This window comes from Podarcis cretensis, assembly GCF_951804945.1.
Source record: "Podarcis cretensis genome assembly, chromosome: 2".
NCBI lineage: Eukaryota > Metazoa > Chordata > Lepidosauria > Squamata > Lacertidae > Podarcis > Podarcis cretensis.
The window spans coordinates 64,477,058-64,504,629 of record NC_137171.1 but is presented as its reverse complement, the minus strand read 5'-3'; the positions used below and the strand labels follow the sequence as shown (position 1 = coordinate 64,504,629).

Below are 27,572 nucleotides of genomic sequence, written 5' to 3'. Positions count from 1 at the left end.
TAAAGCAAATCTAGACTTTTTTATTTTTTTTTAACAATTTGCCAAGACTGGAATGAGAGATAAATAGAAGGCACAACAATTTTGTTTTCGTTTTAATACAAATACAAACTAAACATGAAAAAAACTTCCCTATTTCAATAAAAAAAAAATATCACAAGTTCAGGAACAGTGTTTTAAAGAGTCAAGTTCTAGACATTTAAAACCTATCCCGCAATCCTTGAAAGTGGTAAAACAGTAGTGAGAATTCCTTTTCGTGATCATGTACCAAAAGAGAGCATTCTATCGATACCCTTTATTCCACTTTTACAGCGCCACAGAGAAAGGGTAATGTCAATTTTCAAGTGGCAACATCTCCAGACCAAGGTCCAACAGGTCATGTGACCCCACCCCCCCAAAGGGGTGACGGATTTCTCTGCCCTTGAAACGTTTGTCACGTACTAGTTTTTCCTATAGGCTCCTGAACACATGCAGCTGAAAAGGTTAATTCCACTGACTGAAGCGCACCCCATTTCAGTAAGGAGGGGAAAAAAGCGCCACACATTCCATTAGGAAAAACAACAAGTACCAAAAAAAAAAAATCCAGTCCACATGTCTGCAGCAAGCAAGGATTCAGTTCTTTTCTTTTTTAAAAAAATCCACTTTTTCCCGAAATATTGTTCCACAAAGCTGGAATCTGGGACAAAGACTAGGAAAAAAAAAATCACGAAACCAAACACAAACAAAATGGGCCAAAATAGTATCAAACGTAGCAGTCTATAACAGGGTAGGGCCACATTCCAAGATACCCAAGGCTGAAATTCACAAATCTGCAGGAAGAAGGGTTTGTCTCATCATGTCATCCATTAATCACTGGCGTTGCCCGATGCCCCTTCCAGTGCCAAATCCTGGTTTCTGAGACATTCCTCCACGTGGAGGCCCTCGGATCCCACCTCCCAGCCCCCCACGGGGGCCACCAGGCCCACGGGGTCTGTTGTCTCGGCGATCACCCTCCCTGGCTGCTCGCGTTTTTTTCTCTTCCACATTTAAACGCACTTCTCCTCTGAACATGATCGGCTGGAAGAGAAAAAGTGGTAAAGTGGAATCAATGAACAGGTAAGAAAGTGCTAAATACATACAATAATTCATTGAAGTGAATTATTGCATGCAACAGACATTGCAGAAAAATAAGATCCTGATCTCCCAAAATCCAATGTCTTTGTTTACTCAAGTTGTGAATTCTTTCAACCTCCCACCCCACCCATATTTGGCAAGGATAGTTTTGAACTGTTGCATAGGCCATTATTTTTAACTATAACTGCAAATTAACATTGTAATCTAGCCAAGAGCACCAACAGCTTTGTCTATCTATTCCCACTTCAGCTGCCACCCCCAAGTTAAACAAAGAAGCCATTCTAATTGGCTGCTCTTGGTTTTTCGTGTTTGCTTTATTTCAAAACATCAGTTCTTAGTACACCTCAGTATAACCTTTATCACTTAAATATCATTTAATGTACCCTATTGGCAAGGATCTTCTGAACGGGCTCTGGATCGTCAAACACCACAAATCCAAAATTAGGGAGCTTTCCTCCACTGTTGATACGTAGTTCCACAACATTCCCATAACCTGCAAAAGAATTTCCAATTTCTTTGATCACACATTAGACTGCTCTGTAGAAATAGGCATGTACTTTTAGACACAACCCTGAAGCCCCACCACTAGGCAAGCAATATTCAAGACTTACGTTGGAAGAAATCCTTTAGTTCTGCCTTATCCACATCATGAGGGAGATTCCCAACAAACAGCTGGTGACTGTCTGGGTACCTCACAATACGCCTAGTTTCCATGTCACCTGGCTCTCCTTCCCGCACTTAAATTAAAAAAAGATAGATGTAACTCATTCATCATCTTTTGCTTTCTATAAACACCATCATAAGCTTTGCCTACTGGAACAATGACAGAAGTCAATAGACAATAAAGCTTCAAATAAAACACAAGAAATGAGTGACTTGGTGCTCCCATTCAAAAGCCTGTAGTGTCCACTTAAGATTAAATTGTGGCACTTCAGATTTTGAAAGCATCTGGTTTAATTTATTCCCAAATTCTTTCCAACTCTTACGGCACACTCTTATTGTATTTAGTTTAACATATTTGAGTATCACCACAAGAGTTGACTTTTATCTGTTCCAACAGTAAGCGATGCTTTAGTAGCTATATTGTTATTACCAAATACACCAAATTTCTTACTTGGTCTAGGGCCTCTTTGTGGTGGGATATTTGTCCGTTGTTCTCTCACCCTCTGGTCTCGCTGAGGTCTCTGCGGTGGAGTCTGGGATTCAGGCTTTGATTCAGGTCGGGGCTGCAAAAATGTACCAGCACAAATGTAATGCATTTAAGTCATGGGTAGGCAAACTAAGGCCCGGGAGCCAGATTCAGCCCAATTGCCTTCTAAATCCGACCCACAGACTGTCCAGGAATCAGCGTGTTTTTATATAAGTAGAATGTGTCCTTTTATTTAAAATGCATCTCTGGGATATTTGTGGGGGATAGAAATTCGTTCATTTATTTATTTTTCAAAATATAGTGCAGCCCCCCACAAGGTCTGAGGGACAGTGGACCGGCCCCCCTGTTGAAAAAGTTTGCTGACCCCTGATCTAAGTTAAGCAAAGCTTTATGTCAACATACTTACACCCTAACCATTCTAAATTTGGGAACCCCAAGGAAAGGGGAAAACACAAGTTCAGATGCCAGAATAGAGGAAGATTTATCGGCCCTTTCACTTGAAATCACATGCCAAGCAACGAATTTCAAAAATATTTCCCCTGAAAAGGATGCTTTTGCAGAGAAAGAGATGACTGCATCAACAACAACAAAACGACCATGTCCTAAAAAGTAAAAATAATGCTCTACTACTTTATATACTATCAATTTGCAATTAACCTGACAGTTGTTGATCGTGGTTCAAGTTCATTAGTTGGCTGGTATATTTTTACCTGTGATGCAGGTAATTTGACAACGTGAGGTGGTATGCCTGATACTGGAACAGCTCCACTAGGTGGGAGATTCTTACTGGTTACAGATGCCCATGAAGATGTCTAACAGGAAAAAACAGTATTTTATTATTTCTGAGTAACATCAGGTATCTGTGCTCTTCAAAATTACAAAGTTTCTTGCACGTGTACAAATTTTGACATCTTTCTTCAAATAATTCTACAGCCACAAATGTTTATGTTAGAGACAGCATATGGCCAGACTGCAACTTACTTAGAGGCTTTCAGTAGATTTTGCTGTGACTGCCGAAACTGCACCCCCCCCCCACCAAATTCATGCCACCAAATTGTGCCCCTCACTTGGGTGGCTCTCCCTGCATGCCTTTCTACCCTAGGAAACTGCACTTTTCTAAGTCCGAATGGGTGTTTGGTGGCCTGGGGTAGTGTGATTATGTCCGTGAGGGATATCCCTGATGTGTTTCTATCCTTGGAAACTGCACTCCCCCAACCATGCTGTTTGGCATGCTAAGGAAAACCTCATACCCATGGGTAGCTGGAGCACAAAGAGCCCCCAAAAGCCCACGGCCTGTGGCTACTAGAAGAAAAAAAGATTGCCCATTCATTTTTATGTCTTTAAAATGTTTATAAACTGAACTCACACAAAAATATATTAGAAATGTACAAAAAAAATCAAGAAAGCAGAAATGCTATTTATAGAGAGCCTTTATATAAATAGTATTTAATCCTTGGAAATTAAGGTTCCTTTCAATATCTGGAATGCAAACTTAAGGTGTGTCTTACAAACTGTCCTAAAGGTCTACAAATGGTTAAACCTACACAATTTATGAATGGCTGCAATTTTTCAGGCTCTTTTAGCCAGCAAGAAACCCAATAGACTAAGAGTATTCTTCCAGATACTACTTAGAGCAGTTATGTGGAACAAAAATAGAGAGGGGTTTTTTGGACTTATATGCTACAGTGTGATATAGGGAATTCTTATGCTACAGTGTGATATAGGGAATGCTGTAAAGACTGAAGCTCTACAACTTGGCAACTACAGTACAGTCTGAACAATTGCCTTCTTGTTATCAAGATAGCTGCCACTGACTTTCTGCTAAGATACAACTGCCTTTTCTTCAACCTAATGTGAGTACACAGGAATTATCTTGAATGTCTTGACAGCTCTTGTAATCTTTCTCACTTCAAACTTAAAAATACACACGAGTAAATGTGAAAGGGGATATCATTAAAATCATGCATGTTACCCTTGAGTCCTCTTGCACTACAGGAGCAGGGTCCACAGGGACTGGAGAAGGACTCTTCTCTACAGTGTCTTCAGGTGCTGCTTCCTCCAGCACTGGCTCAGTTTTTTCTTCCTGAGCCTCTGGTTCAGGCTCCTGTTCAGGTTCAGGTTCAACTTCTTGTTCCGGCTCTGCAACTGGTTCCTCCAAATGTTCCTCCAAGTCATTGCTGTTAGTGGAAAAATATTTTCATTATGACAGCAATGCATTTGCAGAGCTCAAGCACCAGGACCATAAATGGAATCCCAATATTGTACTATTTCAGTACCAGGGTTACAAACAAACATTCATCCAATCTGAACCCTCATGCAACAATGCTTTGTTAAGTCAGCAATGTTCCCTTTTTAATCAGTATGGATTATACTCATTCATGTCCTCTCTCTCACACACACTCCCCTAGAAATCTGAACTTCAATGCTCCCACTTCAGTAAATTTTAAGAAAGAGCTGGTGGACTTTTAGTTATGCAAAAAGACTGCAGCATTGTTGAGTATATTGATGGACACTTGTTAGAACAACAGTCTTGAGATCAGGCCCTAAAATTATTATTTTTTTGCAGTAAAGTCAGCACTGATTCTGCAGGAGACCATTATTAAAACAGAAATGAGATTAGGTTTAGTCTGAAAAATTAGTATTCTACAGAATACTGGTCTCCTTCCTACATTTCAGCCAGCAGTTATAGGCAAACTGGTTTGAAGCAGTAGCATAATTATGATTGTAACTGTGTCTGAGTTACCTGACAGACTGCTCATAGTAGGCTGCTGAATCATCAGCAACTGCCTCAGGAGTCTGTTGCCTATCCTCAGGTTCCTCTGCTTCCTCCTCAGATTCTGGTGAGGGAGAAAAAGTAGATTTTACACTGATTAAGTACAGGACAAATTTCCACACTGCAGTCAGAATGTACACACAGTGGCTGCATTCTCGTGTTATAGTAAGCCGTGCTAATGGTTGACCATGAACATGCAGACTGCTTCTATCTCGCTCCTCTCTACTAGCAAACAAGACATCACTAGCATACCACAATGCTTACCTTCATGTTTTGTCAAAACGGGAGACTGTTGCTTGTTTCAATCAAACAAATTATGACTGGTAAGCCAAGAACAAGCCTTGGCTTCAGATTTGGTTTGGAGTGAAACAAACTGAAGCCCCCAATCTGAACATTAACACTAGGCCAAAAATTTTGATTCGTTGCTCCTGCTCGCTAGCAAGGAGTATAGGAGGGACAAACTCTGCATTCCTGGTCAGCCACTTGCAAATATACTCAATGCTTTACATATTAGGAATGGGGAAATTTGATTTTAGTTAGCTGAAATATCCCCTTACCTTGACATTAATTAAATATTTAAGATTTATAGCCTGCCCCCCTCCAACTATGCTAATACCAGGCCAGGTACATTATAAAACAGAGTACGCAACCAAATATATACATAAGAAACAGTAGAATGCTAATAATCTAGTTGTTCACATCATTGCACAAACAGCTGATCAATGCTCAACACATATTTCAGAGGCACAGTTTTGACTGAAGCTTCTAAACTTCAAGCAAGTACACAGCACAGGGTTACAAAAGGTATGAATGACAGCTGCTAAAGAACTGGTTTTAGCCCCTTAACCAGCAAATATGCTTCTATGTCTTGGCATGGCAATTACAGGAGACTGAAATGCTGAAGAGAGTAGTGAATCCCAGTAGTAAGCCTAAACCATAACCAGCAAAGGCCATACCTCCAGTGACGTGTTCACTATTTTTTCTTCTGTTTTGCCATACAACTTATCAGTCTCTTCATATATAGCTCACACTAGGAGCCATCTTAGATAAGGCGAGTGACAATTTAAGGATGGGATTGAAATTACATAAAAATGGCAGTGAAACTTCTCAAGACTGGTCTTCATCAGTTATTGATGAAGATCAAATTCCTACATTTGGTAACTTTAAAAACTCTTATATTGATGTAAATAAAATTTGGCTGGCTCAAGTTTTAGCACTGCTGCTATTAAGGTTTTAGCGTGTTCTGATGTTGGCTCCCAGTCTGGGGAAAAGGTGGGATATAAATATATTAATAATATTAAGTTTGTTATTTGTAAGCAACTTGAATTTGACTGGGCAAATCGTGTTATCATTTTTTCATCACAGAGAACTAATTTAGGAGGAAAACACATTGACAGTCTTGGTACTTACCCTCTGGAGGTTCAGCATCTAAATCACCAAAAACTTCATCCTGGTAACGGAATATGTCATTATGGACATAAAACTTGTTCGCAACAGAACCCTGAAGACAACACAAGGAGAAAAGGAAGTTTAGTCTACTGCATTCAGTACCAGTGTACTATGAACACGGTGTTCGTGTTTAATCTGGCAGCACAAACCCCCTTTGCTTATGTTTGAAACAATCTAACCCTGCTTTACCTACTTGCACTATGCTACAAATATAGAGGGACACTTCAATTGTTACATGAACATTACTTCCTGAACCATCTCAGAAGTACGCTCTACTCAACTAAAAGGCATTCATTCAAAGTATCAATGATCAGAAGAAAGCTAAAAAACAGTTTTTAAAGACAAAAACATAATAGCTTTTAATGCATAATTTATTTATTATGATTTACTAAATTTATATACATCATGATAAAGGATTATCATGGAAGCAGAGATTTTTAGTAACCAACACAGCCAACTAAACAGTGAGATGTCAGTATTAAGACAATGAGTCTACCAAGGCCAGCAAAAATTTAAGGAGCCGTCACACTCATACATTTAGAGATTTCTTATTTAGAAATTATTGGAACCAGGCCTTATGACAAATAGTGCTTTTCAGTTATGAATGCTGATAATTATCCCTTTGTCTATGGTATGCAACAAGAACAGAAAAAGGACTTGACACAGACACAAATGCTAGGCTTATTCTGGCAGAGCCACATATCCAAATACAAGTGCATCACAGTTGTTAATGACTCTAAAGTAAAGAAGTTCTGCAGCCAATGACAGAGGGGAGCCAACTGAACCTTCCTGGCATCCCCAATCCCACTGAACTGATATAAAGTAACACACTGGTTCACAGGCTACATACCTCAGGAGCAAGGACAAAAGTCTGCATGAATCTCCGCATTGGCTGTGTGTTATTGGAGAGCTCACCCATGACCTGTACAACAACACCATCATTCAGAGTGGCATGAGCATCCACGTGGTGGATCTTCGTGCGGCAATCCTTAAAATTCAGCGACAAGACCTTCTTGTGGATATCCTATAGAAATCATATTGAAATATGTATGAGCTACTTTAAGGATTCAAGCAGAGATGAATTACAAGTGTCATGAGTTTAGTACTGTAAAGCAAAGAATTTAAAAAAAACAAAAACCTGAAACATTAACAGGCCCAGACTACCCGCAGTCTGACTTAACTGAAGTCTTGCCCTTCTTACAACAAATAGTCTTCTATTTTATGAAAGCTTTCTTCATTTAAAAAGGGACTTAATTATTAAGAACATAAGAAGAGCCTGCTAGATCAGGCCAATGGCCCGTGTACACTAGCATCCTGTTCTCACAGTGGCCAAACAGGAAGCGGAGCATAGCCATCATGGCTAAAAAGCCATTGACAGACCTCTCTTTTAGGTCTAATCCTCTTTTAAAGCCATCCAAGTAGGTGGCTATCATTGGCTTCTGTAGGAGCGAGCCCCATTGTTTAACTATGCACTGCATGAAGCAGTACTTTCTTTTATCTGCCCTGACTCTTTCAACATTCAGCTTCATTAAATGTGCTCAAGTTCTAGTGTTATGAAGAAGAAAAAACTTTTCTCTATCGACTTTCTCCATGCCGCATCACTCCTTACTCGCATTTTCTCTAAACTAAGAAGTCCCAAAAGCTTCAACCTTTCTTCACAAGGAAGTTGCTCCATCCCCTTGATCATTTTGGTTGCCCTCTTCTGAATCTTTTCCAACCCTGAAATATTCTTTTTGAGGTGAGGCGACACAGTATTCCAAATGTGGTTGCACCATAGATTTGTATCATGGCATTATGCTACTGGCAGTTTTACTTTCAATTCCTTTTCTGATTATACCTAGCATGGAATTTGCCTTTTTCACAGCCGCTGCACACTGGGTCGACACCTTCATCAAACTATCTACGATAACCTCCCATTCTATGACTGCTAAGCTTACTCATGAGTCTTTGGTACGGTACCTTGTCCAAAGCTTTTTGAAAGTCAAGGTACACAATAACAACTGGATCACCTCTATCTATAAGTTTGTTGATACTCTCAGAGAATTCTAATAGGTTCATGAGACAGGACCTGCTGTTGCAGAAGCCATGCTGTCTCCCACTTCAACAAGGTTTGTACTTCTATATGCTTGATTATCCTATCTGCAACAAAACTTTCCACCAGTTTTCCTGGGGCACATATTAAGCTAACCAACATATACATTCCAGCATCCGTTCTTAAAGACTCATGCCACTTTACCTGAAAATACATGACCTATAGAAATCTAGCAAATATCTACTTCAATCAAAGTCCATCCACTGAATATCTAAGGACTAAGAATTCAGATAGCTGGCACAGAAATCTGATGCTAGTTGCCCACCTCCTCAAATTCTATTTTCTAATTTGAAGATATTTTTCCTCACTTTACACTGCATCTCGACTGTGCCTCAGTCAATCATAAAACGATTTTGCAAATGCTTACGGACTGCCCATGGACTGCATCAGCTGGTTTTCCATTCGAATCCAAGCCACCGTGGACATAAGAAGAATTCTTTCCATAGAACCTGTGAAAGAGCAATTTACATCCATTTCATCAATGTACAATTCCATCACATGGTCCTTTTCAGCACTAAAATGTTAGCCATATTGTTGACTTTAGGCGTAAGCAATCTTTTGTTTTGATGTGGGCTGATGGAAAGCCAGCAAGTGATCAAACCAGTTTCTGCAGCTGCTCGTTGTCAAAAACAAGTCTTTTAACTGTCTGTCTCCAAGGAACACAATCCCAACTTTATCACGATTATCTGGCCACCACTGGTAACTAGAAGTTCCCTGCAGGTAACAATCTACATACTGGGGGCACTCAGCTCCAAATCACTCCTGGTGACCTTATTCCCCAGTGCCATATTGATGTTAAAAAGCATGGGGGACAAGATGAAACCCTGCAGTATACTACAGCCAACTGCTAAGGAGTTGAGTAGCAGTCCTCTGATGCCTCTTCTCTGGTAAAGGTCCTAAAGGTCATCAGCCTGTGCCTCAAGGCTCTTTCGGTTCTGATTTTAGGCCCAAAGTCAGATTGAAATGAGGCCAGATAATCCTTTTCCTCCAAGCACATCTGAAGCTGACCACCACTCAACAACCTTGCCCACCCACCCCACATGGTTTTCTCAATGTATAGTTCCGTGCAAGTGTCTATAGTTTGCATAGTCACTTAGGCTTCCATCCACTGCAGTATTGCAAAACAATGTGTTTGATAACAAATGGATTTGCTGTGCCCTGTTGGTTGTTGTTCTGGAGTAAGGTTCCAAGTGATTGTGAAGCACCGTGGCAACACTATGAGCTACTATGACTTGCTTATTGAATTGTACTGTTTTGATTAATTTGTTGCTGTTGTTTGCTTTATTTATATGCTATACTGTTTATTATAATGAATGCAATGTTTAGAGTTTTAAAAAATGTTATTGTGATTAATGTGAGCCACTTTGAGCTCAACATTTGTTGTTGGAAAAGTGGAATACAAATATTAAATCAAATAAAAAACCAGGTTTTCACAGATTGCTTAAATTTGCCACCTGAGTCCCTTGTTTTGTTAAGCAGCACTTTCACATTAGAAGCCTCTTGTTGTTTGCATAAGAGCTCTGTTGTATGTAGAAAAGAGCTCTGCTTTTTGTGTAGTTCACTGTTCAATAAATTAAGATGATGCAGTCCACATATTGCCTGTAGCCTGATGTGGTCTTCGCAAGGAACTCTCATCTCAGGCATAGGCAATCTCGGCCCTCCAGATGTTTTGGGACTACAACTCCCAACATCCCTGACCTTTTAGCTAGGGATGATAGGAGCTGTAGTCCCAAAACACCTGGAGGGCCGAGTTTGCCTATGCATGTCTTATCTCCTTATATTTGCATTTCATTTGCCCGGAGGCTGGGTTATAGGGGAAGATGAGACAGGTTTTGCTGATCCTCCAGGAGCTACAACTTCCATGGAAGAAACCAACCTGGAAACTACTTTTGTATGTAGCTTTATTATTACTATTTTAGGGCAATGCAAGAATAGTGAGTGGCGAGAAGAATGTTAAAACTCCAAAGATTATAGGCAATATCCAACTAAATCATATTCAGAGAAGACTCAATGAGATCAATAGGCTCAAGACCACTGATTTCAAGGAGTCTTTTCTGAATATTACTAACACTGAATATCAACTTATTACTTTACAGTGGTGATAGAAGAGGGAATCTGGTCCAGGAGCATATACAACTCCGGCTCAAATTTAAACTGCAGGGAGGACAGAGAAAAGAAGAGATGTAGAAGTTTATCTGCAAAGTCTTCATTGCACCCATAATTTTTGTTTTGCTTTTGGCAAATTAAACATGTGAAGAGGAGCCAGTATTTCTGTACAACAGTGTCCCTGATTCTGAAATATTATTTTAATTAATTCAAACAGGAGACTTTACCTGTGCAAGAAGTCTGGTGCTTGGTTCAGCAGAATATAATACTGTCTTACGAACTCCCGCCCAACCAGCAGGGGACTTGGCTTCTCCATCACCATTTCTTTGGTCAACTGAAAACTGAAGACCAAAACATTTGTGAAAATATATCCAATACTCATCCTTGCCAAGGAAAGCTTATATAAACTATAACCAATTTCTCACACAGTTGCCAATTTACTGCACACACTGCTAAATTACTTGAAATATTTCAATGGTAGGGAAAAGAAACAAGACAATAATCCAAATACAGCTTTTTGAAGTGATTATATAAAAAAAATACAAGTGCCCAAAATTTCAAGTATAGCAGCAGAAAATTAGTGGTGAGCAAGTAAATCTTCTTGTAGACTTTAAGAGACTATATATGGCTGTACTAATTCCCATTAACCTTGTCTGACTTCAGTAGCTGAACTGAAAGGCTTCAAGAAAAGGTGCAATGACCTTTAAGTTTACATACAGTAAGTCATCTAATATTCTAAGCAATAAGCTGGGACATGATACCTCTTATCCAGGAACCCAATTTTTTACTTGACTGGCTCTCCACCCACCCATTTTGCCAAACTCTTCGCGCGCATACACACACCTCACAAACAACCCCCCACGAGAAAACAGTGGAGTCCAGAGCAGAGTAGGGTAAGGTGCACAAAAAGGTTTTTGCAGTAGCAAAATTTGGGCACCATCATTCCTTCACCCAGCTTTCAGTAAGCTGGAAAGTTGTATTTTTTGTACACAAACAATGCTCTTCACTTGAAAACACATTATTTTATAGGAATGATCATTCCCCTCCATAACAGTCCATCTGTTAAAGTCAACTATTCAATTGTTTTCCATTGAAAAACAGCCACTTCACAATACAGTAAAAAGGTAAAGGGACCCCTGACCATTAGGTTCAGTCGTGGCTGACTCTGGGGTTGTGGCGCTCATCTCGCTTTACTGGCCGAGGGATCCGGCGTACAGCTTCCGGATCATGTAGCCAGCATGACTAAGCCACTTCTGGTGAACCAGAGCAGCGCACAGAAACGCCGTTTACCTTCCCACCTATTTATCTACCTGCACTTTGACATGCTTTCAAAATGCTAGGTTGGCAGGAGCAGGGACCGAGCAACGGGAGCTCACCCCATTGCAGGGATTCAAACCGCCGACCTTCTGATCAGCAAGTCCTAGGCTCTGTGGTTTAACCCACAGCTCCACCTGCGTCCCTCACAATACAGTACACATATCCTAATGCATAAATTTGAATCCTATGCTCTTTCAGCCCATGTGTAGTATGAACGCAGAGGGAAACTTGATCACTCACTAGCCCATCCCACTGCACATCCATAAGAAGCCTAGCAAGGGCAAATGTATTCCTGCAGACCATGTTCTTATCTTCATCCAGCACAGAAGGAACCTGACCAGCCAAAAGTGAGAAACAGGGCTTTCCTTTGTCAGGAGTGGGGTGGGTCTTTAAAAGCTGAACTGCCATTGGAGCTTTGTCCGTAAGAAGGTAATCTTGATGACTGAACTGGAAAGACAATCATACATTCACCTTCATGATCATGGTATTTGGCTGCAGGAGTTGCCAGAAGGAGGTGTACAAGGTGCCATACAACAGTCTTAAGGACCCCACTCCGTATTTGCGTAGGGTTTCTCCTTAGCCTTTTCTTCTCCCAAAGACAAGGCAGCTGCTGTTTAGGATCAGTGTTTCCCTTCTCCTAGATGGGCTACCTTTCCAGGTTGACAAGCCCCATCTGTCCCTCACTTCCCTGTACAGCAAATGCAGAAACCGCCTGTTGACAGCTAGACCCACTATTTGTCTGATCCACTCAATCTGCCACAGCCTTTATTTACATGCAGAGCTGAGTGCATTGTGGGGACCAAAAGTTGGTGAACTACTTCGAAGGAGCAGTGTCCCCCACCAGAGGTACTACCCCCTCCCCTAACATCCCATACATCAGTAAAACAAATACCAGTAAAACAATTAAAGTTGATGCTTTATTGTCTTATGGCTGTATTGGGAGAAACCCTGTGATCCTACTTGGATACAAAGCAGTCTAAAAGTGTGGGGGGGGGGGATAAACTGGCTAAAATAAAATGAAGATTGAACCTTTATCTCTCAGCTACCAGCTAAGCAATATATCATAAACTTGGGGGAAATAGTGGATATATATACATCAAATAAATAGATAATATCACACACAGATGTTGTGGGAAGAGTCAGCGTGACCTAGTAGACAAGGCCTTAAATTTGGGCACACCTTCCATGTTCCAAGAAATATAAACATATTGGTGGTCTTAGAAAACTACAAGTCTGAGTTTTTAAAATGGAAACAATCATCTACCACACTGAGTTATCACAAGGAGTGATATTAGTCTGTGCACATATTAGCAGCACAACAAAGGTCTGTGACCAATAGAGCAGAGCATGTCATTTACTTCCAATACATTACTCAACACTTTCACACAGCAGTCCAAGGCATGCTGGTTGTGGTGGTGATGGGCGGGAGGGGTGATTTTTTCAAGATAAAATATTGCAGTCTTGACTACTGCAGTGGAATCAGAATATTAAGCCTTCCGGATTTCTGGATTTTTCAATGGCCTGGTCTTGTCTTTACAAAACAGTCAATATGTATGTTAAGTTTCTCTTTTGTTGAAGAAGAGTTATCCAGGTTTGGTGACTGTTTAATGTTTTTATATGTCTGGAATTATTAACACAAGCAACTCAGAATTGTGGAAAACTAGTATAATCTCTTGCAGCAAGGAAATAACACCTATACAAAAACACATTTAAAGGGAAGGGCACGCTTTTAAAGAAAAGCACATGCTTTCATGAAATACAGTAGGTTCTTGGTTCAATACCTGAATCTCCAGCTTGGGAAGGAATCCCATGAGTGGGCCAATGGGATGGACCATCATCTGACTCAATTAAGTTAATTTCCTATGTACCTACTATGATTCCCAACTATAAAGAGCCACAAATAAAAACAGAGTAAGAAAAATGTATATTGCTGTATGTGGCTTCACAAAACAGTGGCAAATATCAAGCTCAGCGAATCCACTGACACCCTAATGCTTGTTTCCTCAGTCCCCATTGCACATCTGCCAAAGTCACCTTACAAAGACCTTTTTTCCAGGCTAAAAGAGGTCCAGCCATTTAAGCCCTTCCTATTATAGACTGAGGAAGGGGAATCACGTGATCAAAGCTGCTATATTTGAGCTCATCTCCTTAAAGGGAGATGAGCAAAGTCTACAACTCTTCTTGTACAGTATAGCCATTTTATACCCAAATTACCCTACTACAAACTCAACAAAAAACCCTGGAAGCATTCACTTGTTTCACAGCTACATTTCATTTCAGTCATGTTGCAAACCGAGAAATATCCAAGAATCCTTTATTTCTGTCACCTATTAATGAATGAATCAGCTGGAAGCTATAGAGGGTTCTTATGACCATGCACACTTTGTACGATTAAATTTCACCCTACATGTAAGTTACAGAATAGGGCTGGGCGATATCTGGTTTTCCACATTGTGATATATCACCAGCTAAACATCACGATATACTGAAATATCACGATGCCTGAAATAAGGATGGAACTATGTAGTCATTGGCTGGCTTCATGGGTTTTGCATTTGATTTTTGCATAGTGCGTGCGTGCGTGCGCGCACACACACACACATTAAGGCTTGGCAACGTATTGATACATAGACAACAAATCTGTTTAAAGTCCACATTATGGTAACAGTTTCATAATATTCAACATAGTGATATATTGTTAATCACAATGTGTGTGCTATGTAAAAAAAATTGTGATGTGAAGCCAATCACTGCTTCTCTCATGATTCCTGTCGCTTTGTACTGTACTATAAAATAAGTTGTAACAATGTTACAGGTAAGTAAAAATGTATCAATTTTAGACTCCTAAATAGTAGCAGTTGTCAGGACATTACCTCGTGCACCTCTACATAGTTAGAGCCTTATTTCAGACATCGTGATATATCGGTATATTACAATAAGTCTGGTGATATTTCACAATGCTGAAAGCAATACGTTGTTCAGCCCTAACACACATCATGATTCGCGATATGCCAGGTCAAAAATTATGAAACTGATATCATATGGACTTCAAATTGGTTTTGGATATATCAACATATTGCCCAATGCTACCACCTGTCCTACTACAGCTACCTTTCCTAACCACATAATAACAGAAGACCTCCTCTCAGGGACACACAGAGGTTAAGTGCCCATGCTGTTTTTGGCAGCACAAGTACCACTTTACACTTAGGTGCTCACATGGCACAACTGGTCATCATCTCTTGCATTCAACCAACTACAATTTGTCTAAAATTTGTGTAACATATACTTATCTACAAAGCAAGAGAGATATGACTTCCCATATTCAGCTACTTCTCATTCATTCTGCTTTTCCAATCTCCCACTATTAAGATAGACACTATGAGCAACCCCAGCCAATATGAATAATTCTGGAGATCTCTTTGATTTGGACCTACTTCTGGAAGTTGGAACAAACTGTTTCAGTTCTGCCTCCCTTTTACCACTGTTGCACCTTGGGCTAAATGAAGGACACTGGCTGATGTACAGAAATTCAATCTTTACGTGCTCTGTAACTCACTAACCTGGCTCCAACAGATACTCAGAACTGAAGGTCACCCTTTTTTATGACGAGCCTGATTGAGAGAACATTTCACAGTCTAGCAATTACTGCATACTCAAGACCTATTATATTTCAAAGACTTACAAACTAAATTGCTTAATATCAAATAATGATGCTATAACCACATTAAACATTTCTTACTGCCTGATTCTCTGCATGTTTACTCAAAATGAAGGCCCACTGTTCTGGATGAGGCTTACTCCCTTGTAAGTATATGTAGGACTAATCTCAGGCTGCAATTGAATACTCACCCAAGAATTAGCCCCTTTTAAGTCAATGTAGCTGAGTAGACGTGTACAGGGATGGCACTCCTAATCTCTGTGTTTGTGCCTGAGACTTACACCATCTCAAACACCAGAACTGATTTTAATTCATTGGAAATATTGTCTATTTTCTCCAGAGTAAAAATATTGTCATTTAAGAGTGGAGCTGGGTTCCATATGCTTTGCACAAACAGAATTGGGGGATCCTATACTCCCAGAGGACGGGGGGTGGGGGCTCTTAAGTCCAATAGCTTAACCTCCTACATATTCTTGGTAAGAGGTATTAATAAGAGGGCAATCTAACACGCAGGGGACGCAGGTGGCGCTGTGGGTTAAAGCCTCAGCGCCTAGGACTTGCCGATCGAAAGGTCAGCGGTTCGAATCCCTGCGGCGGGGTGCGCTCCCGCTGCTCGGTGCCAGCGCCTGCCAACCTAGCAGTTCGAAAGCACCCCCGGGTGCAAGTAGATAAATAGGGACCGCTTACCAGCGGGAAGGTAAACGGCGTTTCCGTGTGCGGCTCTGGCTCGCCAGAGCAGCGATGTCACGCTGGCCACGTGACCCGGAAGTGTCTCCGGACAGCGCTGGCCCCTGGCCTCTTAAGTGAGATGGGCGCACAACCCCAGAGTCTGTCAAGACTGGCCCATACGGGCAGGGGTACCTTTACCTTATAATAGTACTCTCAGCTTTGCAGAGTGAAATGCAAGAGACTATAGAGAAATTCAGATTCAGATAATCTCTTGAATCACACATTACGCTAGCAGAGTGAAGCTAATGACCCTTTACCTTTTAATCTAACACGCATAAATGGTATTTGACTTGGGGGGGGGTCTAAACAATAATAATTACCTCACATTAAGTATAGTTTTCTTTGTTCATTTGATAATGTATCTTTATTTTTCCAACTCGAATAAGTCCACAAGAAACCTTCAAGGAATAAAGTGTTATAAACCACAAACTTTAACGAAAAACAGGTAAGTCCAGTAGTAGGACCAACACCCTTCATCTGAGTAACCTTAAGTAAGATGCATGTGGCTTAGATTCAATGTGTGATCTTAGTTGCTAAGAAACTAATCTCAATGACTTAGAAATCCAAAGTTATATTTAATATTAATGGTTGGGTAGCAGAACTGTTAGAATTGCCATCCCTAGAGTGTGTGATGTCATATAATTACCTTACACAAATTTAATGCCATGAGAAACAGCATTCCAGAGTGCATTGATGGCTATTGTATATTGCTCCAAGCAAGAACCATTGCGACCCAATACTTTTATCTGGCTCCTAGCCAAACTGACAACAAAAATTCCCTCCCAACATTTATACTGAGTCGCACCTTCCTACTGACAGAAAACATTTGAACTGTGCATTCACAGAAGTGAGGCAGCATACAAGAACATAAATTATTAGGAGCTTGTTTTCTTTTGAATAATTTTATATCATGTGAGAAAGGCCTGGTTCGTGTCACTTTAAACTAGGCATAGGCAAACTCGGCCCTCCAGATGTTTTGGAACTGCAACTCCCATCATCCCTAGCTAACAGGACCAGTGGTCAGGGATGATGGGAGTTGTAGTCCCAAAACATCTGGAGGGCAGAGTTTGCCTATGCCTGCTTTAAGCAATAAATGAAACACTGGGATAAAGCAAGCAGCATGCTGGTTCACAGCACTGTGGTGCTCCTCTTCCAATTCTACCCACAGGACCCTGGAGAGAAAGCAAGCGAGAAGCTGACTTGGCATTATATGTCAACCAGTGCTCATGCCTTGTAACTAGTATTCTGCACATTCTTGCTATATCACATTTAACTTTTAACAATGATTTACTGTAGTGTGCCAACTGGGCCACTGAATTTGCTTTCCTGGGTTCTAAGATTAATGTTGTTGGTTTTTTTTTTATAAAAAAAACTATATTGTTATTTGTAAAGAAAATAAATATTAAGACATCAATTGACTGATTCCTGCTATTTTTAAGCTTTAGCATGGGGGTCCCAACATTAAATAACTCAAAAGCAAAGAAAATCTTTGAGGTGTCGATTACAGGTACCACAAAGTTCACACATCTACTCAGAAGTTCCATTTTTCCTCAATTTGTTGGAGCTACAGATGTGACAATGCCAGGCTAGTCTCTAAAGAAGTATGAGTTGCTTGGATCAATTTTGAATATATCCCCCGTGAATGCTGACAGTTTGCCATTATGAAAACCACCACATGTACTTTGGCTCTTGAACAGCAGAGTTGGTGAAGGTCAGCGAACAATGGTCTTCTAGCCAAGACACTGAATGTCTTCCTGGAGAAATGGAAGGTTTCTCCTTCTTTAAATCCTTCTTTAAAGAAAGTACTGATCATTAGTTAGGTGATTTATATATAGCTTTTCATTTCAAAAACCTAAGAAGCTGCCTTATTCTGAGTCGGATCTTTGGTCGATCTTCAGCTTTATACATACTATACCTTTAAAGCACACTCAAAGCATATCCTTTCCCTCTAAGACAGGGGTGTCAAACTCAAATTCATCGGGGGCCGCATCAGCAGTTTGGTCACCCTCAAAGGGCCAGTTGTATCTGTAGGACTATGTCTACTCTTTATTATCATAAATTATTGTCACTGCATTCAATTATTACTGTTTTTTCTAATAATGTAGACGGTCCAGAAGGATGTTATGGTCGATTGTATCAAAGGCCGCTGAGAGATCCAGCAGAACTAGGAAACAAAGTTGTTACAAATAATGAGCCCTAATGAGACGATTGCTGCAATCCTATGTGCATTTACTTGAAACTCCTGTCGAAGAAAGTGAGGATAGCTTCTGAGTAAACATACACGGCATGGGGCTGTAAATAAAATGTGTGTGTGTGTGTGTGTGTGTGTGTGTGTGAGAGAGAGAGAGAGAGAGAGAGAGAGAGAGAGAGCACGCAAGAGAGCGCGCGAGAGAGCGCTCTGACAGGAAAGCATCAACATGCCTTGTGCACTCTCATTTTCCTTGGCTAATTCCCCCGCCGCCGCCCCCATCTCGGGGTGCCATTGCATAGCACAAAAGGCAAAAGAGCGCGAGTGCGCTGCCTGCAACTGGATCTCCGGCTTCTTCCTTTCCTTCCCCGAGGCGGGAGGGAGAGATCAAGGCGGAGCTGCGGGCAGGGCGGAGAGCGAGCTGCCCAATTGTGTGACCGAGTGATGGAAGGGCTGCAAGAAGCCGCGTCCGATCTCCTCCCAGGAATGTGCCAGCGGGACTGACATGTGCCGGAAGGCGGGGAGAACCGCGCAGCGCCACTGCGCGGAGTCCAACTTGTGGAGCTGAGATAGAGAGCCGGGCGCCAGATCGCCTTCCTCGCTTGGCTTGCCGCGAAATTGCAAGAGGAGGAGGAGGAAGGCAGCGGTGGGGGGCGGGGAGCGGAGGGGGCGCCAGGGAACACAGCCCCCTCCCATCTCGGCCATCATCATCGCCGCCCCCACTTTACATTTATTTTAAGGGTGTTTGGAGTGTGCGCGTGCGCCTCTCTCTCTCCCCCACTCACCCCCCCACCCCAGATTCCCAAAGAACAACTTGATCACGGGCATCGTCGGTCCTGGAAAGGCTGGCTGTGCAAAGATGGAGAGGGAGGTGAAATGAAGAGGAAGGGAAGCCCCGGGCTGGTGAAATCCAGCGTGGAGAAGAGGACGCCTCCCGCAGGGCGAGTTTGCACGCCGGGATCCAGCATCCCCGGAGAAAATCCAAGGCTGGAATAAAAAAGTTTATCCGAGGAGAAATACTCCCCCTCAGCGCCGAGAGACCTGACCTTCCGCTTGCTCTTTCTGAGCAGTGAGCGGGAGAGAGAAGCCAGCTGCCCGCCTCGCTTCGGTCCCCGAGGACAAAGGCGCAAGTTGAGAGACGCGGGGACATTTGAAGCAGCAGCCACGTCCTTAAGAGCGACGGGGGGGAGGCGAGTAGGGAGCCGCACCATGTAAACTTTATTGTGTCAAAAAAAAAAAGCGAATAAAAGGTGAAGGCTGGCGGCCAGCGGCGGCTACACGGGCCACATGAGGAGGTCTGGCGGGCCGTAATTGGCCCACGGGCATTGTTTGACACCCGTGCTCTAAGAATTCTACTCATTCCTCTGTAGCTTTGCATTTGCTGTGGCTAACCAAACCACAATTTAAAACCATGGTTAAACCAAAGGAGTTGGATTAGCTCATAAGGTCAAATCATAGTTCAAACAAGTCATTGTTTATAAACCAACAAACCATGGCATCACATAATGGTTTGTTATCTGAGAACAAACCATGATGAGCTGGCATAATTCAGACATTTAAATCAGACCTCACTTTGACTACCCCAACTATGAGAGTCAGATCTATCTGAGCAAACCTTTCGGCAAAATGCTACTGTGTGCCTTCTACTGAATACTGGCTAATACACATTCAACCTGTGTTACAGCAATTTCATCAGATACTACTGTTTCTGAGCCCAATTAAAAGTATTAGTTTCTTTTTTAAAAAGAATATTAGTTTCTGTGTTAAGAACCCTTCAAATCAACCCTTAGACTAGTTGCACTCAGAAAATAAAGCCCTGTTTTATGTCCCCTTCATTACCTGAGGTATGATATCCTGCAGCTAGAAGCAGAACACTTGCAGCAGTGGCTCTGCATGTATGGAGCCAAGTTCACATTCAGACCTGCTAAGACTAAGTAGTGTATCTGTCCTGATCTTTGTATGACTAATCTTCTGGCAGGCTTTTGAATGAGTTTAGCTGCCATTATATAATGGTTGAACTGTGGCTTTCTGGATTTTCAGTGGCTGTAAGCATCTTCAGCTGCACATATCAGTATTGCACTCAAAGTAAAAACCTCTCTTAAGCCAGGGTTAGCTTAAACAATTGCTACCTAATAAAAACAAGAAAGGAAGCAATACAACTGGATTCTTTTGCTAGCTCAGACCTTGATGACCAGAAATATGTAGTCATAAAGCAGCACATATTTACGTAATAAAGAAAATGTTTGCACATAGAATTCTAGGTGCTGTCTTTTGGGGGGAGGGGGAGAAGCCAAACAAGTCCCAAGGATTGAACAAAGGGAAATGCATCGCCCCAAAGCTGCTGCTTTTGTAGCCAATTTCGCAGCCACCTTATTTCAAGGATAACTTGCACAAGTTAAACCAACATTTTCCCTCCAGAAAACTTTACATGTACCGCTGGAAAGAAAGCATATATGGGAAGAGGAGGCACATGTCCATATGTTCAGCTGGTATGATTTCATGTACAGTACTTTGGTTCAACTATTATTTCTGTAGCACTGACCCAAGCCCTCCCATGTGCTTAGTATACACAGTGAAACTAAAAGTACTGTATCAGGACCAGTTTAAACAAAATCCTATCAAACTATTTTATTATATTTGAGAAGCAATTCTACACCACAAGCTTCATCCTCTCTTCTCCTACATGTTGAAATAGCAGCATCCTATTGAATGCAAAGAGACGGGTGGTGCTGTGGTGTAAACAGATGGCGCTGTGGGCTTGCCAATCGGAAGGTCGGCGGTTCGAATCCCTGCGACAGGGTGAGCTCCCGTTGCTTGCTCCCACCTCTTGCCAATCTAGCAGTTCAAAAGCTCATCAAAGTGCAAATAGATAAATAGGTACCGCTCCAGCAGGAAGGTAAACAGTGTTTCTGTGTGCTGCTCTGCTTTCACCAGAAGCAGCTTGGTCATGCTGGCCACATGACCCGGAAAAACTGTCTGCAGACAAATGTTGGCTCCCCCGGCCAGTAAAGCAAGATGAGCATCGCAACCCCAGAGTTGTCCGCGACTGGACTTAATTGTCAGGGGTCCTTTACCTTTTTATTGAATGCAAACTAGGAAACTCTAGCTTAATCTCAGGCTACAAACTCAGATATCAAACCAGGATCAGATTATGGTTTGAAAACCGATTAAGCCAGTTTCCCAGTTCAGATATAATGGAAGACTAGTTCAGATATAATAGAGAAGGGAGAGGAGAGGACTGAGGGAACACTCCACCAAGGAGGGTGTTCGAAAAAGGGTGAGAGGCTGCCAGCTCTGCAGTCAAGAGGTGACACAACTGGACTTCTGAGCCCCACGGGGGTGTCACAGAAAGAATGTAGTTGGTTAAGGGAGCCATGGACTTAAAAAGTTTGAAAACCTCTGCCCTAGGCATCAGAAAACTTTCCAGCAAACCCACATCACTGTTGTGCAGAGAATCTTGAACTTCCCGTTGGGTATCAAGACTGAGCTACTACCAGCATGCTTTTATCCCATACTCACCTTTAAGTCTAGAAATGGGCTCACGTCAAAGAAAGCCATTTGTCAAAGTCCATGTGCAAATACGAATGTTTTATTATTCTGGCATACCAATATTGATGCCACAGCAGGTGCAGTGTTTGGAACTCCCATTGTTCTAGGCGCATTTTGAGACAGGGAATTTCATTAGCACGAGCAGTTTCTGAGCGCAGTATTGTGCCTATGATTTCAGATAAAAACTGCATAGTGGAAGGGAAGGTGGAGCTTTTTCTGCCTCCCCACTTCCAGCTACTCTCTGAAGACTGGAGAAGACCCTCTTAAGAATATTAGGGGGGTGGGCAGGGGGAGGACTAAACCATGTGAAAAACAACATATTTTAGCTGAAGTTCATTTTTAGCTTTGTATTCTTGATATTAAAAAAACACACCTATACACGCCTATTACCTAGGTTTAAGGTGCCATTTAGCTCCTAGCTTTCATCTTTGTTTCTAACACTGAGCAGATGTGATAGATATGCGGCTGTACAGATGTTAGAGACTGCAACTCTCACCATCCCCAATAACTTTCTGGCTGGGGATGATGGAAGTCACAGTTCACAAACACCTGGAGGACCACAGGTCCCACCCCCGGGGGGCTTGCAAGGTTGTAAAGATGTTGATATAACATGTAAGAAATACTTTAAACATTAAATGTAACTTTCCTTAGGTAATGTTAACATTTAAGGTGCTGAAAACATTCAATCCTTAAAATTCCTTATTTTACCTAAATGTAAATAATAGTGGTTTTCAAATAGTCAGAAGTGAAATGCAATTGCTAAGCTGATTTGCACCTTCTGGATTTCACTCGAGACTTATTTTATAGTGTGCATAAGACCCAGTAAAGTGTTTAAACTGCCCAGTCTGTACTTAAGTGTGGTTTTGACTTAAACATCACTGAAGGTGGGTGATATCACATTTAAAACACAGAATAACATTTCAGAAATGAAACTGAATTCAGAACTATGAATTTGAATAACTGTCACATGCAAACTGTTTGGCGTGTGGGGAGAGGTAAAAATGTAGTTAATCCTAAACAGTTTTATGTAAAAGCTTTTTCAAACTCATATTCCACAATTATTTCTTCAACAGCAGGTTCGCCGTTTGGGGGTGCTTCTGGATCCAGCTCTATCTCTGGAGGCTTAGGTAGCCTCAGTGGCTAGAAGTGCCTTTTACCAACCGCGGCTGGTTTGACAGGTACAGCCATTCCTGGACCAGGAAAGTCTTGCCACAGTAGTTCATGTGTTGGTTACTTCAAGACTGGATTACTGCAATGCGCTCTATATGTGGGGCTTCCCTTGTGCTTGATCTAGAAGCTGCTGCTAGTGCAGAATGCTGCACCATGACTACAGAGTGATGCCTTGTCAGCATATAACACCTATGCTCAGAAATCTGCACTGGTTGCCAATTTGCTACTGGGCAAAGTTCAAGGTGCTACTATTGGTACATAAAGCCCTCAACAACTTGGGACCAGTTTACCTACAAGATCACCTTATCCCCATGTGCCACCCAACCTCTTCTGTCAGCAGAATTGACACTACTACAGGTGTCACATAATGCCCATTCCACATTTGTAAGAACTTGGTCACTTAATGTGACACTCCCTGCACTTTGGAATTCACTGCATATCGAGATCAAGCAGGCACCTTCACTGTACTCTTTTCAATGCCTGCTAAAAACATTCTTGTTTAGACATGTCTACCCAAATCCTTAGAAGGTTGAGGTAATTTTAATCAGTTTTAGTATTTTAACTTTTGTATGTTTTAAAGTATGGTTGTGAATTTTATTTTACTGTTTAATCGTTTGTATATCACTTTCGAGATTTTTTTGCAATCAAACGGTGTATAAAATTATTAAATATTTCCTCAGCAGCTTAAAGTATACTAATAAATTTATGTATGTATAATCAAGAACATGTATGTATAATTAAATGTATATGTTGTTTTCTAGTTTGAACAGGAGTATAATTTTCAAACCTACTGTAATTTTGTAGCTGCTTTTCCTGACTATCTATGGATTAGCTATCGATCACTACAACCCTACATTTCCCCCAATCTTAAAAAGCCAATGTCAGTTTAGTGAAGGGATAGGAAACCTTATGCCCTTCAAATGCTGATAGAACTTCAATCCCCATCAGTTCCAGTTAAGTATTACCAGCGCTCAGAGTTCTGCAGTGTAGAGGGTAGGGTCACAATTTTATTTACAGTGGTACCTCAGGTTACATAGGGCTTCAGGTTACAGACTCCGCTAACCCAGAAATAGTGCTTCAGGTTAAGAACTTTGCTTCAGGATGAGAACAGAAATCATGCTCTGGCAGCGCGGCGGCGGCAGGAGGCCCCATTAGCTAAAATGGTGCTTCAGGTTAAGAACAGTTTCAGGTTAAGTATGGACCTCTGGAACAAATTAAGTACTTAACATGAGGTACCACTGTACTTTATATAGAAGATCTCAGGGCAAGTTACAATTTAAAAATAATAGGCCAATAACACACAGTTAAAATTTTCCAGTACAATTCAACAATACAAGGATCTGAGATGGGATAGTAGAATGTAGTTATACATAACTTGGATGGCCTGGAAGAATATAAAAGTTCACTCCAGTGGTTCCTATCCAAACCTCAAGGGAAAGGATGCTCTATAATGGAGCTGCATTGCCAAAAAGGCCTTCCTGGCCACCTTATGTATCCTCTGACCTCAACTCAGTGATGGCACTGCCAGAAGAGCCTCCTCTGATCTGAAAGCCCATACAGTTTGAGGAAAGTAGCTTCTTCAGGTAACCTGAGCCTAAGCTATTCAGATCTTTATTTGTCAAAACCAGTATCTTGGTCTGGAATGGTTTGAGTTCTGGTTCAGCAATATCTGGAGTAAGACAAGTTTGTCACCCCCTAGTTTAGAGCATCACAACTCTAAAATTCTACTGCAACTTTCAAGCAGCAGACTATGAGTGGGTAAATTTAGCGAGCATTAATCCACCACAAAATGGCCCATCAAGGCATTTCTCTTGTCTTCATGCTTGTTTTATTCCTGGACTTTTAAGTCTAGGTGAGTGAGCAGAAGTACATCGTAAGGAAATTTATCCGACTACCTTATTTTCTTAGTTTGTCTTTGTTAAGGTATCCTTAGCTTAAATGTCAATAAGCCAGTAGCATATCTGAAATATGTAAGTCTTCTCCATATAAAAGAAAGCAGAAGTTTGTTTCATGTAGTTTGTCTTTAAAAATGACCTGTAGGGAATACCTATTATTAAATCCTTTAAATTATTAGCGTATCAAGAACCAAAAAAGGAATCATTACCCAAGACCCTATTGATTATACATATACAATCTAAAACTCCTGAGATTGTTTTATTCAAATACAAAAAGTTCAGTACACCAGGTGAATATTTTAGTCTAAAATGGATTCTACCACCAGGGTCTGCTATTTTTAGATATAATAGTTCAAGCAGCACTTCCAGTTTAGTACACAGAAGAGCATGTCTGGACAGCACAATGCAAACTTTACCATTGCTGTTTTGGCTGCTACAAACAGAAGTGCAAAAAAGATTTGATGCCAAGCAATTGATAAATTCATTTAAGTCTCATTTATGGATTTAGCAAATTTGAAATGGTTGGCATCTTTGTGAAACCTTATGGGAACACATGATGGTATTTTTCCACTTAACCATACAGAACACCTTAGCAGTGGAATTATCTTTTACTCAATGACTGACCAGAGCCCTGCAAGTGCCCCCAAAACAGTAGCTCTTAATAAATGGGCATTTTTCTATAGCTTAGTAGTCTGCCTGTGTTTCCTAAACCTAGCACTGTGTCCATGGGAGAGGCAGACAAAAATAGCACCAACTGGAAACATGGCTACTTGCTACAAATACTCCGCAATAGATCATGACACGACCAGATTTCAATTATCAGAAAAACATGCCCGTGAACGATTCCCATTAAAGCTATTTCAATAGTTTTTAGTAAGATCCTGGAAATTACTAGAAGCTCCAGGCATGCTTAATCTAGTTTCTATGAACACGTCGAGACTGACCTTGAGCAAGTGTCCTTACTTTTCTACCTTTATTACTTTATTTTTTACAGGCAAAAACTTGTCGAGAGGGCTTTGTTTTTTGGCTTTTAGGCGTCCACAGCACAGGGTTGTTTAAAACACTGCCGATCTCATCTCTCAAGTGAAAGGCTACGCCACTTTAAAACAAAGCTACTTAGCTCTCTATATTCCAGCCTAGCTTTTTTTTTCCCCCTGCGCGCTAAGGAAAAGCGTGTGGCAAGGGACAAAAGCTTGCAGCTCCGTCTGCCTAGACTTGCACAATGAAGCACAGCTCACTTCCGCGGCCCCTTTTCACAAGCGTCTGCCCCACTGAAAAGGAGCACCATTATGCCCCGGTTCCTACGCAGCTACTCCCGCGGACAAGTGAACGGAGCGGCGTCTCGCACCTCCCGTCGCTTTCCTCCTCCACCCCCTACACCGGTGGAACCAGCACCGTTCGTGCATTTCCGCTCTTTCACAAAGCTCGCGGGTTTTTGTTTGGTGGGGTGGGTGGGAGGTTCTGGAGGCGCGAGAGAAGCGCGGGGAGGGCGGCAACGGCGCTTCAAGAGGGTCCCGTTCCCCCTGCCCACCCCCTCCCTTTGGTAGGCCGCTTTACAGGCACGATCAGAAACCTTCCTAGTTTGTTATTCATAGCGCGGGGCGAGCAATCGAGTAGGGAGGGAGAGGACCGCGCGGGGGCCAGGCTGGGCGCCGCCTCCTCCGCATGTCAGAAAGGAGACCCTCATCGTTAAGCCAGCACCGAGTTCCTTTCGCAGGCCAGCGCAGCGACCCGTTAACAGCCGCCCAGCCGCTCCTCTCTGCCCCCTTATCTCTTAGATCACGCACTTCCCCGCACGGGCGGGTCCTTCTCGCCTCGCTTTTGCTACCCAGAGGGCTTCTTAACGGCTCAGGCCCGGCCACGCAGAGGGAGCCCCGCTCGCCGCTATGCCCCAACCCCCCTTTCTCCCCCCCTCCTCAATATACCGCCAGGCCGGCCAGGCAAACGCCCGCCAGCCCCGAGCGCCCCCTCGGCTCAGCGGACACCCCGACCGCCTGCCCACCCGCCACCGGCGTCCCGCTCCCGCCCCGAGGCTCAAGGCCGCGGAGCGAAAAGCGGCGCGCGACAAGGAGGGGGAGGAGCGCCGCCGGGACCCCGCGTGTCTATGGCGACGGTGGCGGCGGCGGAGACGCCACAGGGGTACGAAGCCCCCTCGACCCCCATGAAGGACGTGACCCCTCTGCGCCCCTCCCGCACCAACCTGCGGGCGAGGCGGAGCTGGACGCGGAGGAGGAGGAGGAGGCGGTTTCACTCCGTACGAGGTGGGCAGGCAGGCCGAAGGGGACGAGAAGTACCTCACGCAACAGCGTGCTCAGCCACCGGCTAAATATACCCGGCGCGCAACCTAACCCTATGGCATGCCCGCAGCCAGTTAGGAGCCGGC

The 27,572-nt window shown here is 42.4% G+C and overlaps 1 protein-coding gene across 2 annotated transcripts; it reads right to left on the bottom strand.

The window, feature by feature from the left end:
* On the bottom strand, positions 1-27,572 carry G3BP1 (G3BP stress granule assembly factor 1). 2 transcript variants are annotated; one of them, XM_079968286.1, is made up of 12 exons: positions 27,390-27,572; positions 10,908-11,021; positions 8,942-9,023; positions 7,333-7,506; positions 6,444-6,534; positions 5,004-5,097; positions 4,233-4,437; positions 2,971-3,072; positions 2,225-2,336; positions 1,722-1,847; positions 1,494-1,624; positions 1-1,053 (listed from the first exon to the last, which is right to left on the bottom strand). In XM_079968286.1, the coding sequence occupies exons 2-12, from the start codon at positions 11,000-11,002 to the stop codon at positions 847-849; spliced, it is 1,419 nt and encodes a 472-aa protein (XP_079824412.1). In that variant the 5' UTR covers positions 11,003-11,021; positions 27,390-27,572; the 3' UTR covers positions 1-846. The 2 variants fall into 2 exon arrangements, with proteins under 2 accessions (XP_079824412.1, XP_079824413.1); XM_079968287.1 differs by having other exon boundaries at positions 1,494-1,603; positions 27,390-27,571.